This window comes from Bolinopsis microptera, chromosome 10 (assembly GCF_026151205.1).
Source record: "Bolinopsis microptera isolate Bmic1 chromosome 10, MBARI_Bmic_1.0, whole genome shotgun sequence".
NCBI lineage: Eukaryota > Metazoa > Ctenophora > Tentaculata > Lobata > Bolinopsidae > Bolinopsis > Bolinopsis microptera.
In genome coordinates this window covers 11,494,383-11,515,076 of record NC_087081.1, presented here as the reverse complement: position 1 = coordinate 11,515,076, position 20,694 = coordinate 11,494,383, and the positions used below count along the sequence as shown (strand labels likewise).

Here is a 20,694-nt window from a genome sequence, read left to right as displayed (position 1 = left end):
AATTTAGAACAGGTTAAATTTAATTCAAAAAATAATTAATTAATTATCTTGCTACACGTCTGTCTGCAAATAACTAACTGCTACTAACTGCTACTAACTGCTACTAACTGCCACTAACTGGCAACTGCCACTAACTGCTACTATCTGCTGCAAACGGCGCGCAAATGCGTGGGCGCGATTGCAGCAGTTAGTAGCAGTTACTGGCAGTTAGTAGCAGTTCTTTGACATTAGGGTCACACATCCTAACTGTGACACAAACACATTTAAGACGCTAGATAAGATCTATAAAGATCACGAGAAAGAAAAGAAAGATTTGTATGAAGAGAGAGTACTTCAGTCAGAGAAAGGATCCTTTGTCCCTCTCGTCTTCACAACCTCTGGAGGTATGGGACCGCTATGCACTGTATTTGTAGATCGTGTCTCTGAGATGATAGCTGTCCATAAAAAAGAAGCCAAGAGCCAAGTCAAAAATCATATCAGAACACGATTCAGATTTGATCTGTTAAGAAGTACACTCATTGCACTAAGAGGAATCAGAGGAAGATCAACGGCCCAGCATCTTGAACTGCATGACATCTCCTTCAACCTCATTCCCCAGAAGACGAACTTTGAGGTCTCCTAGATTTGTTTATGTAAATTTTGATATTTTACTGTACTATTTTATGTTGTATATAATTTTACGGACGAAATGATCCCAGGGGGGACTCCCAACCCACCGCTTCGGCGGGTAGTTGATGCACCTTTCACAAGCAAGAGCCACTTTGGTCTACTTGCTGTGAGGTGTCTCAGCTACATGGGTTGGGGGTCCCCCCTTTTTTTTTCTTTTTTTTCTTTTTTTTGTTGTTAGTAGCAGTTAGTAGCAGTTAGTAGCAGTTTCTTTGAACTTTGATCCTCCTGTGTGGAGGAGTCTTATCCGATCGCAAAGTATTGTTATCAAGCTGCAGGCTGAACTTCTGGAAATAAATATAAGCAGTTGGAATCCGTGCGCTCCACCGTCAAGACCGCCGTTCAAGACACTGTCCAAGCTGAGATGAAGACAATAGACATACAGTCAAGCTGTGTCTAAAACTGCACCTGTGCTTACAGAAGATAGTTTGAAAAAGGTTGTACAGAATGCTGTATCGGAAGAGGATCGCAGTAGGAACGTACTCATCTTTGGTTTGAAGGAGACTGATGAAGAAAAACTGTGCTTTAAAGTTGACGTGATTTTTCAGCAGATTGAAGAAAAACCACGTTTGAAGCTATCCGCCTATCCGGGTTGGAAGGAAATCAGCCGACAAGACGAGACCAGTCAAAGTTTCGCCAGGTAATTCTAGTACCGTTCATCAGATAATACATATCATCAGATAATTCCAAACAACTGAGACTGTGTGAAGATCATAAAACTGTTTTCATATCTCCAGATCGATCACCTGAAGATCGAACTATCGATCAGCGGTTGGTCTTGGAGATGAAACAGATAGCCAAAGATCAAGATACAAACAAAACATTATTATATCAGAACTCAGAAGTGGTAATATTTGTGGTGAGGACAAGATGTTGTGTGTGATAAACTTTTTTTAAATATGTCAAATAAGTAATTTTGCTTTGGTTCTTAAATTTGTTACTAGTATATTCAATGGAGGTATGTCCAATGAACTCATGTCACCTAATATGTCACCTAATTTGGCTTTCTAATTCCTAATATGTCTTCCTCAATTTTCCTAATGACAAGAAACCATTCACATCTTCTTCAAGGTACGGACTTCGACATCAAATCAGACCAGAAAAACCCTTATCAATTAAAACTCAAGTCAGATCAGAAAATCCTTTGTCAATTAAACGTCAAGTCAGATTAGAAAAACCCTTGTCAAATAAATCTCAATCCCAAGTAGCAGACTCAGTAAAAGTAGTAGAAACATATCATTCTGTTGAAGTAGGAACTTCTAACAATCATAGCCCAGTTGAGGCTCCAATCAGAAATGGAAGCAACCCTGATGCCCCTTCTGTTGTGTATCCATGTGGTAAATGCTCTCATGATGTCACCGGCTTCGAATGCGTTAAGTGTGATGGTCCCTGTGAAAAATGGTATCATACTAAGTGTTGTATGCACAAAAAAACTTTTGAAAAACTTGGGCAACACTCAGAAGTAATGTGGGTATGTAAGAATTGTAAGGCCTTAGAGAAGAAACCGGCTAAGCTAGTTAAAGAAGTTAAATGGGGTAATTATGCTTCTTTAAGTGAGATATCCAATGCTGCTGATTTAGCCTACAGTGAAATTATGAAATGGACCAAGAACATGTTCCTAGTGCCACGGGGCAAAGTGGGCAACGCCTTCATTTTTGAAGTAAGCAGATTACTCAACCTGTTTAATGACAAGACAGAATGGGAGAGTATAGCGTTGAGACTACTATTTATCTTCATTCCTATGATGCTGCAAAAACCATCTAAAAACTCTCGTGAAAAGGATCACAACATCTATCTTGATAAAAGGCTCAAGTTGTGGAAAGTTGGGGACTTGAACGCTATAATCAGTGAAGGGTGTGAGATTCAGAAACGACTTGAAGAAACACGTAAAGCCCAGGAGAGATCCCTTGCTACCAAATTTGCACAGCTCATGATCCATGGCAAAGTCTCAGCAGCAACCAGTCTCATAAATCGTCAAAGTGGTGGACTGTTGGATGTTGATGAAACGGTTATTGGACAGCTAAAGGAAAAGCATCCCTCTGCTATGAATGCAGCAGATGAAATTTTGATCACAGGTAACAAAGTGGCAGTCGAAGAAGTTATCTTTGAAGCCATCGATTCAATGTTAGTGAAAAAGGCTGCTAAGCTGACATCAGGATCAGGTGGACCAACGCTAGTAGATTCAGAGTGCTGGCAGCACATCCTGTGTTGTAGTGCATTTAGTAAATCCCAAGAGCTTGTCGCTGAAGCAATTGCCAGATTAGCCAGGCGTGTATGTACTGAAGATGTAGATTTCAAATCAATAGCAGTGCTCACAGCTGGTAGGCTTGTCCCCTTAGATAAATGTCCAGGCCTAAGACCAATTGGTATTGGTGAGATCCTGAGACGGATTATTGGGAAGTGTGTGATGATGGTATTAAAAAAAGATGTTCAGAAGAATGCTGGATCACTTCAAACATGTGCAGGCCATGAAGGGGGGATCGAGGCAGCAATACATGCTATGGCAGAGGTGCACGATGATGAGGACACGGAAGCCATTTTGTTAGTGGATGCTTCCAACGCATTCAACGCTCTCAATAGGACTGCTGCTACCAACAACATGCAGTATGTTTGCCCACCACTTGCTAAATATTTTGAGAACACCTACAGAGAACCAACAGACCTTTATGTGGCAAACAGCAAGGGAGTGATCATCAAGAGCTGCGAAGGTTTCACTCAAGGAGACAATATTGCCACTGGTGGATATGCTCTTAGCACCAAGCCACTTATCGACCGCCTGAGAAACATCATCAAACAGGTGTGGTTTGCCGATGATAGTGCTGCTGGAGGGAAATTGGAGGCAGTGTATAAGTGGTGGAAGGAGTTGCTCCAAGTTGGACCTATGCATCTTTTGAGCTTAAGCAGGCATCTTTTTTGCGCCAAAGCGCAATGTCCAGGGTGTCACGGGGCCTCTACATATATATTAAATTATTAACCATTCATTCTGTATGTGCACGAAAATTTATTTCAATCAATGGTTATTTTCCTAACCCATCTAAAAGCATTCTAGTAGTGAAGGACCCTCAGATGATCGACCAGGCCAAGGCATTGTTTGGAGAGTTCAATATGCAAATAACATCAGGCACAAGGCATCTTGGTGCAGTACTTGGCAATACAGGTGTCAAAGATCAGTACATTGCCGATAAGGTCCAAGGGTGGTGCGAAGACATCAAGATGCTAGCTGATATTGCAGAATCTGAGCCTCAAGCAGCCTATTCAGCCTACATCTCTGGCATACAACACCGATGGAAGTTTGTTCAAAGGACTGTTCCTCATATCTCTGAAGCCATGGAGCCGCTAGAACATGAAATAAGACTAAAGCTTCTGCCAAAGATGCTGGGCAGGGAGATTTCAGACTTAGAGAGGGACGTGTTAAGTCTACCAATAAGATTGGGAGGATTGGGCATTGGTAAACCCACGAGGAATGCCAGTCTGAGTACACAGCTTCCAAGCTACTCACCACCGAGCTTACAAAGGCAATAGTTGATCAACAGGAAATTTACACTGCATCCAGTAACCTCACCAAATCAGGGAAAGAAATGATAAAAAATTTGAAGAATTCCGAGCTCCAAGCCAAGTTTAACGCTATAGCTGAAAGATGTGGCACCTCCTCTAAGAGAGCACTACTAGCAGCAAGAGAAAAGGGAGCGTCCAGTTGGCTTAACACATTGCCACTTCAGCAGTATGGCTACACTCTGAACAAAGAGGAGTTTCGAGACAGTGTCTGCTTACGCTACAGCTGGTGGATACCAAACACTCCCATCACCTGTGGATGTGGGAAAACAAGTGATCTTGACCACCTTCTCACCTCTAAGCTAGGGGGTTATGTGATAATGACCCACAACAACATCAGAGACACATTAGCAAATCTCCTTCGTGAGGTATGTCATGATGTGAAAGTCGAACCCCAGCTACAGAAGGTAAATGAGGGTGACTGCCTCAACCCCAAGACTATAACAGGTGACCAAGCTCGGCTTGACGTATCTGCTAGAGGAGTTTGGACTCCATTTGATAAGACCTTTCTTGACATAAGGGTTTCACACCCCAATTGCTTATCAAACAGGACCAAAACTCTTCCAAGAAGTATATGAAGAGAACGAAAAGGAGAAGGAGGATGAGTACTTGGAGAGAGTGTTGAACGTAGAGAAGGCCACTTTCACCCCAGCCGTATTTCTCACAACTGGAGGCATGTCCAAAGAATGTAAGCGGTTTCTAAATAGAGTGGCAGACCTCATCGCCAGAAAAAGAAAAGAGAGGTATTGCGATGTGGTAAGACATGTAAGGACAAGAATAAGATTCGATATGTTAAGAACCACACTCATAGCTCTTCGAGGGTACAGAGGGAAAAAAATGGACAGCAAATATGAGACACCACTATCAGAAGTCTCTTATAACCTCATCCCTGCCCCTGTGATGGAGTAGATGTGTATATATCTGATTGTTGATATTTAATATTATATAATATTGGTAGCAGTGGACAATTTCCGTTACCTCTGTATTGTGCTCTGCCAATTGCAACACTTGAATTACTTTATTGTATATATATACTGTTTGACACGTTTTTTAAAGGAATTTTTCCGGTATATTCATATATTGAGTATCTAGTTTTTGGATTATATCGCAAGGCCAGCCGCTTTGACATCGGTAATCTTTATTTTTATTTTGATTGTTGATATGTAAGCGGGATAAAAATACTTTATTTCATTTCATATATACTAATACCTACAATTAGTAGATTTATATTATTCGTTAAGATGTACAAGATACGCCAGTTGTTAGTCGCCTGAACTCATACACGAATTTATATCCAGTTTGGACAAAAATGGCCGTGTTATATGGGCCAAAAACCATATGCCCATTTTTGGAAACACAAAAATAATATGACCAGATAGGTTTGGCCCCTAAATTTAAAATGATTAAATTTCAATATTTTCGTATGATTCTTTAACTTCAGGTCATAGACTATAATTAATAATCCCGACAGCATGATTTGTATCACGTCGTGACCCCCATCGTCGTTTCTTTGTAGTGTTTCTACGATACAAGGGAGCCGCGCACTCGTGCACAGCGGGTCATACAACATATGACAAAGCATAACCATGTCACATTGTCAAAACTTAGTCATGCAATAACCTTAATTGACGATGTCAATTCATGGCAGCTCGGTGCGGCACAGTAGCGCATCTCGCCGATCTAGCCAGATCTAGCCAGTAACGCATCGCGCTACAAGCAATAACCATGTAATAACCATGTAAGACACTCAGGCGTCATATCATGTCCATGTCATAACTTGTCATACATTGTATGACCCGCCGCGCACGGGTGCGCGGCTCCCCTGTATCGTTGAAACTCTACAGGGGTTTTACTATAATGATGCGACCCGGTAATAATTAGCGGGTGATATTCGTAAAATATTTGTTTGTTGTTCCACATTCCAATTCGGCGCGCATTTTCAGTCTTGGTAGAGTATGAACTTACAATAATAATTATAATTATTAATTGCAACGCGACGACATTTAATATTTATCCTCGTAGCACGATTGTTGCGTAGTTGGTAGTGCGTACCGTACAGGCTACATCGTTACTGGGCGGCGCTCAGCCTGTCATTCCGCCAAATGTTTATGAACATAATAGCCTGGGGTCCCCAGGTAAGCTACAGCGTTATTTAACCAGACCCACAATGCACATATAAGTATGACATGGTTAAGTAGGCCGTGCGCCATCGACCATAAAATGCGCGTGCTGACCATTGAATTGTTTTTTTGGCTCTTACTAAATCGCTCGCCCAAAAATTTCACGTGACTTTGGTTTTTTTGGTTTTGCAGCCTTACAAAACGGTTTTACATAAACTCTAATCCCAACCCTAACCCTTACCATAACCCCGAATCTATCCATAATCTTGACCATTGTTAATGATCTGGGCTACTTCGAAGAAATTTAGACGAGTAACATCCGTCAATCCATAATCTTAACCACAACCCTAACCCTAACCCGAGCCCTAAATAATCGAATTCACGTTTTACCAGCCTGTCTTACTGGGCCGCGCTCAGCCTGTCTGCTGTCCACTGTCATTCCGCCTAATCTCTATTCTATGTTTATGAACATAATAGCCTGAGGTCCCCAGGTAACAGCCGGTCACGTGACCAAAACGGTTTTTTGCCCATAACTGTCCAGGGAAGCATTTTAACCCTACGTCATGGGGGTGATTCGGAATCAGCGTCCAAAAATACACCGATCCAGATCACTTTCATGCCTAAAGGGCCTTCTCACAAGAATTTTCTTAAAATTTGGGCGAGCGATTTAGTTGTATCACGTTGCGACCCCCACGGTCGTTTCACTATAGTGGGTGTCAAGTAATTTGCGAGCCGCATGGCACGAGAAATCTCAGGTGCAACTGTACGAAAAGAACTCGCGTGCGCGAAGCGATAATCTCAGTGCTAAATTATTACTGCGTGTACTGTAAAGTCACATTTACAAAGTTCCAGACTATTTGATGTTATGTGTTAACTTTTTTGAGGGTGTGATCGCTATGTTGACAAAAAGCTTATCTCTGGGCTCTGGCTTTTTAAATTTTTTGACTTGTAGCACTTTCTTAATCAATCAATTATCATCTTCAATTATCATCTTGAGATTTGATAATCAAGGTCAAACATCTGCTCAATACCTTGACAAGGCATGGAATGGACGATTCGAAACGTGCGCGCATCAATTATTCTTATTTGCTTACATGGGGACCCTGGGGTTTACTGTATAAATACTTAAGTCTTGGTATTGAGACTATTAAATCAGTTAAAAGCCATAATTTTAGTCACAATATTTACAGAATGGAGCTTCCAAACTAACCACATAATTCAAATTTGTATTATTGGTATCCTAAGAATAATACATAATATGTAACAGAACTTAAATTCATCTGTATAATAAACTATTAACTAACAATATTACATACGTCATGCAGTGCTTCAAAGAACCATGTTTTTGAAGAAGTTTCAAAGTTAATATTTGGTTCCATATCGGGTAAAACTATTAAAGGGCATGATAACAGGAAAATAGACTGATATCATACTGTTTCCGGTCTATTAGCCAAATCTCTAGACGGGTACTCTGTTACTTGTCGTTTGTGATAACATAAAAAGGTGGTATGTGGTAGATATTTATACAGCATAGTCTACAATCTAGATCTTTAAAACGAAGTAAGAGTTATCACGCCTATATTAGTCGTTTATCTCTCCGTTATATCTACAATTCTAACATCATTGGGCAGCATGAGACAAGCGGAAAAAAAAACATACGAATAGATTTCAAGCTCATAAAAGATCGTTGTTGGAGACCGGAGATTTCAAAACTAAAGTTTGATAGTCGAAGTTCTCCTGTAAAATTTGAGTCCAGGTAGAGCACTTTCGTTCGACAAAGTCCAACCTTAGGGATTGTCGAACTACAGTTGTACCTACTTGTCGAACTTGAGTATGTGCACCGAATTTACCGTGGTAAAAAACATCTTCACACCGTGAAATGTGCAAAAACTACAAAAGGTTCGCCTTTTAGTCTATCAATAATTTAAGGAGGCTTTGCCGAGACAAATTAAAATATACCCAACTACCATCTGTAGCCTATTTTCTAATAATAGAACAATCTTCAGCTAACATGGCAATTAGAATGTTACGGGAGTGTGCAAAATAAGAATTATTCCCTGTCAACTTTACCCTTAAAGTTAACCTGATTCCTGACCAATGTTACTTCCTCAAACAATTAACACCATTAACAATTAACAACTGAGCTTCTATACTTGATATTCAAATGAAGCGGTAAGTAAAAATTGATAATATAACTAAATAATTTCCTAAAGTTTGGGAGCATCTCTTGACATATACAGTCGTAGATCTCAACCCAGCTTTTTCACAATATAATATGTCCCTAGAGAAGACAGAAATGCTGCGTTGACTGAACGGTAATTGTCCTGAGAAGATTTCCGATAACGTCGGTAAACGAGTTGGGGCCAGAAGTCTCTCCATCAAATGCAATGAATAAGTGTCTGAATGGCAGTTCTATGCTGTGAAGGCAGCAAATACATCTTTGCAATTCCCGTCCAAGATTCTTCTCCAAGAGGGCTATAATCCCATTGTGACCGGTGATGTCACAAGATCTAATTGGCGGTGTGTCGATCCCCACCTCCTTACAATGCGTTCAAGGTGGCAGCAGCTGAAAGTGGAAAACTGAGCAAACATTTGAAATAGTTTTTTAGAGTTAAGTAGAATTTTTACGAGCAATTTTACAGATTATTTTGATTTAATTGACTTTAATGTTGATGAAAAACTTACCGGTTCCATTCTCCGTGGCTGCAAATCCAAGGTAACGACCAGATGGCTGCGTTACAAGGGTCGTGTTTCTCAGTAACCTTCTGTCTAATCTTGTGTTGATCCAAAGCTAACGTCTGTTCATCCAGCTCGGCCTTTTTCTGTTAAGGTTCATAAAATTGGTCCTCTGACTGTCTTTATTGGCTCTATCTTTGGATTTCTTCAGTCTCCTGAAATATATTAAGCCACATTAGATGATACGTAAAGAATTGTTTAAGCATACCCAAAAGGATTTCTTTTATATTAATAGCTTAATAAAAATCCAACATTAAGATGTATTTGAAAAGTAACTTTAAAGGACATGCAGAGCGACCAATATCGACTAAATCAATGCTTGGTAGCACAAACCGGAGGTTAGAAATGAATACTTGACCACATGGTTGTTGCATGGGTCACTTGCAACATATATCACATACCTTGGTTTTACATTTCCTTTTCAATAACTAAATCAGAGCGACCTCCAATCTCCATAGATTTTCAAACGCATGGTCCGACCATATCGACGAGAATTTTCAAATGATTTCGGCATTTCAATTCCGGCCGCGGTTGCTGAGTTTCTGAAAAATAAATCATTATAAAACATTATTGGGATTTAATATTGTCTGAAATATTCGAATTTTCGAATGTTGACGACGGACTTATCGAATGAATAGTTACATAATGCCATCTGCAAAATTACAGGTCTCAAAATATTGAACACGTGTGTAACGGCGTTACGGCACTTTTGTCCCCCTCTATTATTCCTAGTATATCTATAATATTAGAGCTATTCTCAATTCTGGTGTATCTGAACAGTGAACAACGTTAGAGCTACTAAAGTCTGGTGTATCGTAACAATATAAATACTAGTGAAGTATGGTGTATCTTAACAATATAAGAACTAGTGACGTCTACGTCTGTAGACTATCGTCCTGACGCGGACGATACAGGGGGAGCCGCGCACTTTGTGCGCGGCGGGTCATACAACGTATGACAACGATTTAGTAGGAGCGTGTTTTTTAGCTCGTATTTCGGCTTACTGGGCGGCGCTCAGCCTTCACATAGCCATGTGCCTACGCGTACTGCGTGACGCGCTTGTTTCACAAGTAGGATCTTTTGCCGCCTACGGCGGTCGCGCGCTACTGCAAGCGAGAGGGCTCTGGTTAGAGCAACGCTCAGCCTGTCATTCCGTCGAATCTTTATTCGGGCTGATATGAGTGAATTACGACCTCCATCGCCTTGGAAAAAAGTGCGAATGCTCATTGGATGTTAGAGCGCACGTGACTCGCATTCACGTGCCCAGGAAACCCTACCGGCTGGGGTATATCTCCAAAAGTAAAATAGATAGAACCTTCCGGTTTTCAACAAAATTTCCGTCTCGTAAATTTAAAGTTAGCTCCCCAGGAGCCAAATTTGAGACAACGTAGATTCTGAATTAAACCGAAAAGTTTGATTTTGGGCTAAATAAAAGATCACAGCTTTTAAACTTTGCAAAGAAATGTCGTTGTCATGACTACTAGGCTCAATGCAGCGTGCGAAAGGTAAACTTGACGTGACGCGCGACGCCAAACGTGCTGTTGAGAATCTATAACCTCTAGCAAGCCCAGCAGCCGGTAAGGTTTTCTGGGTGATCGGTCAGAACCAATTACAGCCGCGCAACAGATCGCGTGCACGCCAACTACCAATAAGAAAGAAGGAGTGACGTTTGCGCTACAAGAGCCGCGCGCTCAGTTAGATTGTAAAATCTGATTATTTGATTGTAAAATCGCATAAACGCGCCTATTTGCGCGTATTATAGGGTTCAATTACGCCAGGCTATGTTTATGAACATAATAGCCTGGGGTCCTCAGGTAAATTTCGGCCAGCACTTTATTTCGGAAATAATCAAAAAGTTATAATACTTCCCATTTAACAATTTTGTTGAAATTTGGACAGCTTACGCATTACGTAAACACTTATGTTTTACTAAACCTAAATTAGTTTGAGCAATTTCGATGGTCAGAATTTGTAGTTATCAACGAATTTATTGTCATACGTTGTATGACCCGCCGCGCACGAAGTGCCCGGCTCCCCCTGTATCGTCAGGACGATAAAGGGTGAAACGACCGTGGGGGTCGCAACGTGATACGACAAAAAATCAACGAATTTCGTCAAATTACGCGACTTTTACACCTAATTTTGCTTGCTAAAGCCGCGCACCATCAAATATGGCACCTAGGCGAAACTCACTGATCATTCCAAAAAGGTATGACAAATTTGGTACTGTTCTAGAAAACAATGGCACAAAAATTTTGAAAATCCGAGCAAATTTATTTTAATCGTGCACCCCCTAGGTTAAGACTAAGTGAACGTACATTTCATCTAACTATGTCTATGTCTAATGGGTCTACGCGTGAAGTACTCAAGTAGTTATACGACTACGCGTAGTATACTACCATATTTACTAACCCGCGACGTGGTAATCACCAATATTATAATATAACTGACAATGGTCCAATCGCCAATGTTGACGTTGATCCAAAATTGGCAACAATGTCAAGTGTACGGCAGTTTAAGGTTTTAGGAACAATATTTAAAAATAAAACTCCTCTCCTTCATGTTTTGTCGGAAAAGATAAAATCGCCATAAAATTGGCAAACCTCGTCCTACATTCTTACATTCTTCACAAAAATACGCGTTCATATCCTCAAAACCAATAGATAAAGACATGGACGATGTAAGTCAGCTAGTATGTATTTTACAAAAATGCTCTTGACCGCATCAGATGTAGCCTCACAACCATAAACCTCGTATAAACGGGCGGTTGCCGTCGGGGGCTGGCTGTCTACTGTCAAGTATAAAATAACGTCATTACCGTATGAAATTTTTACAGCAGCTTGAATATTAGGTTGCATAATTTGGAGGACCGAGGACGGCATATAGAAACTCCACGATGTAGTTTCAGTCCAGGATCTCAAAAAATTGAATTTAAATGTTCTGCATCATAATTCTGAAAGCTGAGTCTAGTTTAAATGTTCTGCAATGTAATTTTGAAGCTCAGCCTTGTTCACGATTATACTCATACGACATACAGCCGCCATCGAAAGAATCTTGCATTTGCGAATCACATAGAAATCAAAACTTATTACTTCTTATACAAGATTTTACCAAAAAATGTCGATCACTTACAACGTATTCCTAAAAAAATATAGAACTCTTAATCTAGAAATATTTTATATTTTCTACAATACAACACACTGAACCTTGAATTCAGTTATTAATTCAATGAAACTTTTACTTTTCATACAAGATCGCAAAACTTATAATAGTCATCAAATCAAACTATTCCTAGATTTTCATAATGATTCAATCTCCAAAATCTGTCACTCATAATAATTAGCTATCTGATTTAAAATTATAAGAAGTTCTCTTAGTGCTTGCAGACATTATTACAATAACCTAACCCGTTCTATGGGAATAACACTGTATCTGGATCCAAGCTCTTCCAATCAAGACTTCCAACGTGGTACATACAAAATGAAAATCTCGAAAATCTCAAAGGGGACAGTCTTCACCCAGATTTCTAAGTCCAATTTTCCGAAATAATGCTTGATTTGACCAAAAGAAGGAGCATTTTATTCTGTGGTGTATAAATCTCTGACTAAATGTAACGTGACGAACATTATTGTAAAGTTCAGCTCTCGACATCTAGCTTGGTCGTTGTCTTTCGTAGAAAAGAACATACGCTTCCGAGGAGACGATGTCTGATCTCGATATACTTGACACCCTGCAAAAAAGGAAAACATTGGTTGATTTTGTAAAAGTTGCAGGTCAGTAACATTTCAAGTTAAAATTAGCATAACCAACGAAATTAGCGTTAGTAATCAGTTATGTCCGGCAAAACCTAGTCACAACAGCCACTGAGCCACAGTATGTCAAATTATGGAGAGATTACGTATCAACAAATCATCAATTTAAATAAAAACAATAACAGATAAGTTTATAAATTATTTAATAAACAAATGTGTACTCACGATGAATCACTGAACCGGTGCCACCGACTGCCAACTTTGCAGTACGCGATATAATGCCCACTAAAGGTGTTCCCACTGTGATTAGACACTCCAACCAGATCGTATTTTGGGGTGCAAGCTGCGGATAAAGTTACTGTGTTATTGTGTAAACAGTAAATAAGCCGTTTTCTGACAAAATTGGTATAGCGGCCACTCAAAAATCAAATGGTTTTAAGCACTTTTGTCACATTTTTACCAACTTCGCCATCTTAGGGGACTCAAAAAGAGGTTTCTGTGGCCGAGGATTGGTTTTAATGGTTTTCAGGGATAGTTCTTGAGCCTAGAAATAAATTTGGATAAAATAATTCATAATTTCTTTCAGCACATTAGTCAGAAAACCGCATAGTGTACTCTGTATACGTGTTGTGCACCATTCAAGTAAAATGAATAGTTTATAACGGAATTAATATATATTATTATGGCGGGAAAGGTTTTAACAATAGAGTTGGCAAGTAAGATTTCCGGTTTGAATAATTCTCTAATATCAATGTTAAGATATCTTGTAAAAATCACGTACAATGTGAATGGGACGACAAGTCGGACAGATCGAGGTTTTCTATTGGGAAGTCCACTTTTGTAGACAGCTTTGTTCTGTACCGAACCTCGGAGAAGCGCTTGAGATGCAACACTAATATTGGCGGAAACCTGGAAAATCGTACGTCATAAATTCCACGGAAAGTTATATTCATGAAACTCAACATCTGAATATTTTGGATCGACTTGATTTGCGATTTTAAAATGAGACAAAATTGTGGGATAGTCAACAATATGATACAAAATATGATACCTTTCTATTGAAAACTGTTTGGTGCATTTCTGCCTCTTTTTGCAGTTTTCGCACGTCGGCTTCTCGTCTCCGTCTAGAATTTCCTCCTGATAAATTTATATTTTACCATCAGAAATTTATGTTTACCTTACTCGGGAATATTATAACCGGGATAAAGTGGTGGGTTTTGGAAGATTCTGCCATATTTTTCCCGGTCAAAAATTTTACCAGTCATAAAAAAACCCGCCGACTCAGATTATGGGGTTCCAAGGGGGTGGTGATCATCATATTTTACCTGAAGTCTCATATGTGCTAGAGAAGACTTTTGAAGCAGTGGATGGAGGGCTGTAACTTTATTGGCGGTTGCTACCATAATTTCGTTATAAAAATCACAATTTGGTTATAGAAATCAGATTTCAGGGTGGACCGTGATTCTCACTTCTCTTGCCCATGAATCAGTGAATTGTAGAGAAGAAAACAATTTATATGTTATAGAAGAAAACGAAAATAATAATAATATATAATATATACTATAATAATAATGTCTCTAAAGATTGATCGCTTCTCGTGTGCAGTGTGTAGACTAAAGAAAGAGGGAGTTTTTCCCGTTAAAGTAACTTTTAGCCACATCCCGCTAGAAGTGAGTAAACTGTGCCACTATTTCATGGTCCACGGTGGATTGATTACTGGAGCAGTTGAAGATGCAAAGCCAAGACGTTCCCCAAAACCAAGCGGTGGTATGAAAGTCTTGTTAAGACAACAATACAACTTCGAATTTGACGGTCAGCAGCTCAGGAGGATATCAATAATGATAATGGCGGGGACATTAGCGATAATGAGAATGAGAATAAGCTTTAATGAGTTTTGACTTATTATTGCTTAGATTTATTTTCCTTTAAATAGACGTGTCTTTTTTTCTATTTCTGAGTAATATCAATAACTGTAAATTGAAATAACTTCTTTAACAAGTAACAAAAACAGAAATTTCGGTTGAAAATTTGTTGACCTCTGAAAAAAAACTTGAAAGGTCGGCCACCGGTAAATACATGACCGGGATAATTTGGCGGGTTTTGGGAAAGTCCGCCATATTTTTCCCGGTCATTAATTTTCCCAGTCATAAATTAACCCGCTATAATATTCCCGAGTAAGGTAGTCAAGAATGAGACGGTTCATGATACAAATTTCATATACAATTTGTGGTAATACTCCCCCCCAATACTTATACTGAAACATGCAATAAAAACAGCGATAAATCTTGTGGACTAGGCGCAACAATACATACCTGTGTAAATTCTGCAAAACAAGACAGTAGGTTAAGCCCAGAACTCTTGGACCGGGGCAGAGGCAGCGAAAGGTCCCAAAATGGGTCGAAAGTGACAGATTTGTGATCACAGACACTGCAGGTCAGAGTGCTTTTGAGTAAACCCACGAATATGTCCACAATAGTACTGTTATCGTATGATGTGTACCCATTCCACCGATGTTCGGCCAGCTGAAGGTCTCTGAAATTAATGGATTTTAATTTACCAAACTTAGTCTGTTCATGACGTCAAATTTACGTCGTGACAACGCGCCGCGCGTCGTTGTCATTGGTAACGGACGAAATTTAAAAGTATTTTACATATCAGATTATTGTCCGCGTGTGCGCTTTTAGAACTTCGATATTTTGTTTCATAGTAAGGGGAAAAGTGGTCGATTTAAGGGTTCCGTTGGATTTGAATGTTCACAAGGATTTCTCAACGGAATATGGTAGTTAGGACCCCTACGAACATAATTAGACTTGTTGCCAATTTTGTATCTCAACAGAAACACCACTTTTACCACTTTTTACCACCTTTGTACCACCTGTCTGGTTTGCCAAATATCTTTAGTTGTGAACGTCGTAAAAGGCTGCAAATTAACCTAGAATGTTTATCTTATCAAGGAGTAAAACTTTTGTGTGAAAAATTTTTACATTGGACAATCAGCTAATTGGATAATTACCAATTAGTTAATCACCAAAAAAAGTGAAAATTTTTTATTGGCTCAAAATGATTGAAATCGTTTGAAACACGGAGAAATGTAGTTTTTAGAAAAACTTCAAAAATTTTTCACTTAAAAATTTTTCACTTAAAAATTTTTTTCGAGACTTGGAAAAAAGTTTGAAAATTTAAAAATATTTTTTTCCGCCAAAAGTGATCGAATTGCATGAAACGTGGATAAAAATGCTTTGCAGAAAAACTTCGAAGATTTTGAGATAGGGGAATACTAAAATCATCAATATTTGAAGTTGGAGTTCAGTAAATCTCGACATATTTTAGTAATTAGGAATAGCTTAGCGGAAAGGGCTGAACCTGAAAAAGGTTAACCACACAATATTAGAGTTTCATAACTAATTACAATACAGCTTTATCAAATTCCACATAAAGAAACAGCACAAAAGGACCATTTAAGATCGAACCGATTTTACCTGCTGTACTATCATTTTATTGATTTCAATGATCAAAACCTCTGTACCGTCAATCTTGCCAATCTATACCGGGTATCTGAATGTACCGGACCTCTTATTTACCTCTATAATTAGACCCAGTTGTGCAAGAAATGCGATTTCTCACAGGGGTTTCTTTTAACTGTGCACTTTTTGTCACTCTCGCAACTCGCAAGAGGCCCGGTATTATAGGGGGGTATAGGAAGCGAGTGTAAATATACCTTCCATCATCCACTGTGTCCTGATAGATCCAGTGAAGAGCGAGTAGCGAAGAGTTTGATCACTAACCTAAAGCTCTAAAGAAGAAGAGGGCTAAAGAGACTCACTTTGATCAATCAATCTAAAAAGGGTGGGTCAGTCTCTCTGTTTTCATCAGATTCTGATGAAAGGCTGTTAAGCTCAGGACGGTGATCTTAATAGGTCGGATAGCTGTACCTGGTTGCTTCCAGCCCACCCTTGTCGCTTGAAAATAAGTTCTCACCCCACCTCTTCCAAAAATGCAGTTACCAGAGCAGGAAACTCTTCTTCCTACTCTTCTTTCAACCCAAACAAAATCAGGTTCCAGCTCCTCTCCTCCTCTGCAGCCACAATCTTATCTCCTTCTTCGGCGTTTTACTGTTGCATACTGTATCACTTGCACTGTTCTTTTGCACTTGCAGTACTCCTGCACTGTAGCTCTGTGTCCCTGACTACACCGTGGTTTACACTGCCCCTCAACTGCAATCTTAAGTAACTTTAGTTCCGGCACTCTTTGGCCATTAAAATAACCAACTCCAATGAAACCCCGTGTAGCTACGTTCTGCTACATCCATGCTAGCACCACCCAGCTACCACCAGTTTACTCTAAATCTAGCTATTTCTAGCAACTTTTCAATGCTATCTCCAGCTCTATCCCGACCCTGGCAATGACATATGGGGGTTATTCGAGGTATCTGGCATAGCAAACGAAGCGGCATGCGCATTCACAATACAAAAAAGCCACAGTGGATGATGGAAGGTATATTTACACTCGCTTCCTATACCCCCCTATAATACCGGGCCTCTTGCGAGTTGCGAGAGTGACAAAAAGTGCACAGTTAAAAGAAACCCCTGTGAGAAATCGCATTTCTTGCACAACTGGGTCTAATTATAGAGGTAAATAAGAGGTCCGGTACATTCAGATACCCGGTATAGATTGGCAAGATTGACGGTACAGAGGTTTTGATCATTGAAATCAATAAAATGATAGTACAGCAGGTAAAATCGGTTCGATCTTAAATGGTCCTTTTGTGCTGTTTCTTTATGTGGAATTTGATAAAGCTGTATTGTAATTAGTTATGAAACTCTAATATTGTGTGGTTAACCTTTTTCAGGTTCAGCCCTTTCCGCTAAGCTATTCCTAATTACTAAAATATGTCGAGATTTACTGAACTCCAACTTCAAATATTGATGATTTTAGTATTCCCCTATCTCAAAATCTTCGAAGTTTTTCTGCAAAGCATTTTTATCCACGTTTCATGCAATTCGATCACTTTTGGCGGAAAAAAATATTTTTAAATTTTCAAACTTTTTTCCAAGTCTCGAAAAAAATTTTTAAGTGAAAAATTTTTAAGTGAAAAATTTTTGAAGTTTTTCTAAAAACTACATTTCTCCGTGTTTCAAACGATTTCAATCATTTTGAGCCAATAAAAAATTTTCACTTTTTTTGGTGATTAACTAATTGGTAATTATCCAATTAGCTGATTGTCCAATGTAAAAATTTTTCACACAAAAGTTTTACTCCTTGATAAGATAAACATTCTAGGTTAATTTGCAGCCTTTTACGACGTTCACAACTAAAGATATTTGGCAAACCAGACAGGTGGTACAAAGGTGGTAAAAAGTGGTAAAAGTGGTGTTTCTGTTGAGATACAAAATTGGCAACAAGTCTAATTATGTTCGTAGGGGTCTTAACTACCATATTCCGTTGAGAAATCCTTGTGAACATTCAAATCCAACGGAATGCCACTTTTCCCCTTACTATCAAGTTAATTTTCACAATTAACAATTCTATTATTATAAACTTATTATTATTATATTCGGAGTGCCACATATGGCAAAATTTAAAGGCTTGCACAAATCCTAACATACTTCATTCATTAAGCCTTAATTGAAAATTTGGCTCGGATAATTTAAAAATCAAATTTTCGATGTCTCTACAGTGCAGTCTACACGTGTTAAGCCCCTACAATAATTCATCACTCACGTATATCCTTTGGGGGGCTCTTCTATCTTTCTTTTTCCCTTCTTCCCTGTGTTCAGATCCTCGTGAAGACCCTCCATGAAGAAACGAAGGAATTCTTGAGAATCCTGCTGACTGAAACAGCGGCCAAGTTTAAAACTTCTGGTCACATACTCAGATTGTCTCATCATGACAAATACAGATAATAAGAAGCAATTTTTAAACAGTGACAATGAGCTATTCTTACATTTCTCTCGTTATGAATGATGGCTGTACAATTTAAATTGCGTGTCTGAATTGAGGTGCATGTAATTTAGCAAGTTGAGCGGGTGCCAATTATTGTACAATGTACAAAGGTACGTCTTACAGAATACGATGTATAATGTGCTATATGTAGGGTGGTAAAAAGGGTAATGAAGACTGGAACAATAATAGAAAAGATAAGGAGTGTTACTATAAGTTACAATTAAGTGGTTATTATAAGAAATGTAACACGCTGATATCATCTCATGACTCGACAGTGTGGATATAGAATAGAGTACAATTTACAGTATTTAATGTATAGGATACATCTTATGTATAGTGTAGATACAATAACGGTGTATAACTGATTGTCGGTGAATTTTTCAGGAAATCTGAAGTTATCTCACTCAGGAAAGGAAGTTTGACGTCAAGTGGTGGTAAACTGTAAAGTGGTGGTCAAGTGGTGGTAAAGTGGTGGTAAAGTGGTCAGTTTGTTTATTCAGCGTCATTTTCAGATAACGAATTAAAACTTCCCAATTCCCATGTAAGTTTCATGTCATGTTCTGCCGTTAGTTATCTTATCTTAACCACTGTATTTTCAGTTACTGAACAGAATCAAGTGTTGACGTCAAATAAGGGTAATTTTTATGGGAGGGGCCACTGCTTATCAGGGTGTAAATTATACATTCTACAAATTGTTTAATGATGAGGCATTTTTGCAGACCACAATATGAAATTACCAGGTCATGGTTATTCTTACTCATAATAAATTATTTTGAGTAAGAATAGTGCACTTTTAAAACCAAACATCACACTCATTACCCTTTATTTAACTACACTCCTCATTAAAAGTTCTCTCTAACTCTCTTAATAATTGCGAGCCTGAAAACGCCGCCTCCCTACCAAGAGTCTCTGTTTAAAGCAGTGACATTAGCCGCGTTGTTAAAAATAGCTTACACTTATAACATTCATGTACTATCTGTGACTAAAGTCAATACAGTAGTGTATACAGGCTTATATTATCGTGTACAGTGTACAATCCAATACTTGGCTAATGAAATGTTGATATATTTACATGTTTAGATTACATTTGCTACCACGCTACACACGCTACACACGCACCCTCCCATCCACCCTGGATCATATAGAATGATCCATGGTCTCTTAAGAATGAAATATAATTACCACATACAATCTCCATCACCACGCGACAGCAGAGAATGAGTAGAGAATAAGGCATATTAATATAATAGCAAATTAATATAACAGCATATCACGTGATCACCATGGCTACTATCATGTACGTGGTATACATCACATAATACATAGCATAATTGCTTAGAAATAGCATACAATAGTCACCTACATGTTGATTTAACTAGAGATGTATTATGCGATGTGTGGGAAGGCATCACTCATTCCCCCAACACGCTCCAGGAAACAAGAATGTGTGGTATTGTGCCGGAATGAGTGGTATTGTGCCGGAATGAGTGGTATTGTGCCGGAATGTGTGGTATTGTGCCAGAAGCAGCGCATAAAATGTGGAAGCTCCATCAGAGACAAATGGAATTAGGCCGACAATTTGGTGAATAGTCACAGAAGACATGCAGGAAGTTGTAGCGCCGTGTTTTACAGACAACAAGTAATACCAGGTGGGGAATGTGTGCAGTGGTGATGTATCATGTAACGCGTGACGTCACGCTATTGATCATGTGACGTCACGTTATTGAAGTGCATACCTGTAGCCAACAAAGCGGGGAGCTGATTTTGCGACAGCGGATTTGAACTTGTTCGGTGAAACTGTATCGTGTCTTCCCGACCACATGTCATTTAACAGGCTCGCAAACTCTGTAATTAATTATATAATTAGATAATTAATTATGTGATTATGTAATTATATAGGACAGTATGGTAGGGTTAAGGGCCAA

The 20,694-nt window shown here is 39.0% G+C and overlaps 1 protein-coding gene across 4 annotated transcripts in view; it reads right to left on the bottom strand.

Annotated features, from left to right (window-relative positions):
* Window positions 1-11,631: 11,631 nt before the first annotated feature.
* The window catches only part of LOC134821997 (ubiquitin carboxyl-terminal hydrolase 2-like), a 32,040-nt gene continuing 22,977 nt past the window's right edge, over window positions 11,632-20,694 (bottom strand). For all 4 annotated transcript variants that reach the window (XM_063832829.1, XM_063832830.1, XM_063832831.1 and 1 more), the window contains 7 exons: window positions 20,506-20,614; window positions 18,548-18,658; window positions 15,139-15,358; window positions 13,878-13,963; window positions 13,608-13,735; window positions 13,052-13,169; window positions 11,632-12,804 (listed from right to left, as the gene is read on the bottom strand). In XM_063832829.1, coding sequence (XP_063688899.1) covers window positions 12,726-12,804; window positions 13,052-13,169; window positions 13,608-13,735; window positions 13,878-13,963; window positions 15,139-15,358; window positions 18,548-18,658; window positions 20,506-20,614 — 851 coding nt within the window. In that variant the 3' untranslated portion in view covers window positions 11,632-12,725. The remainder of the gene's footprint in view (window positions 12,805-13,051; window positions 13,170-13,607; window positions 13,736-13,877; window positions 13,964-15,138; window positions 15,359-18,547; window positions 18,659-20,505; window positions 20,615-20,694) is intronic.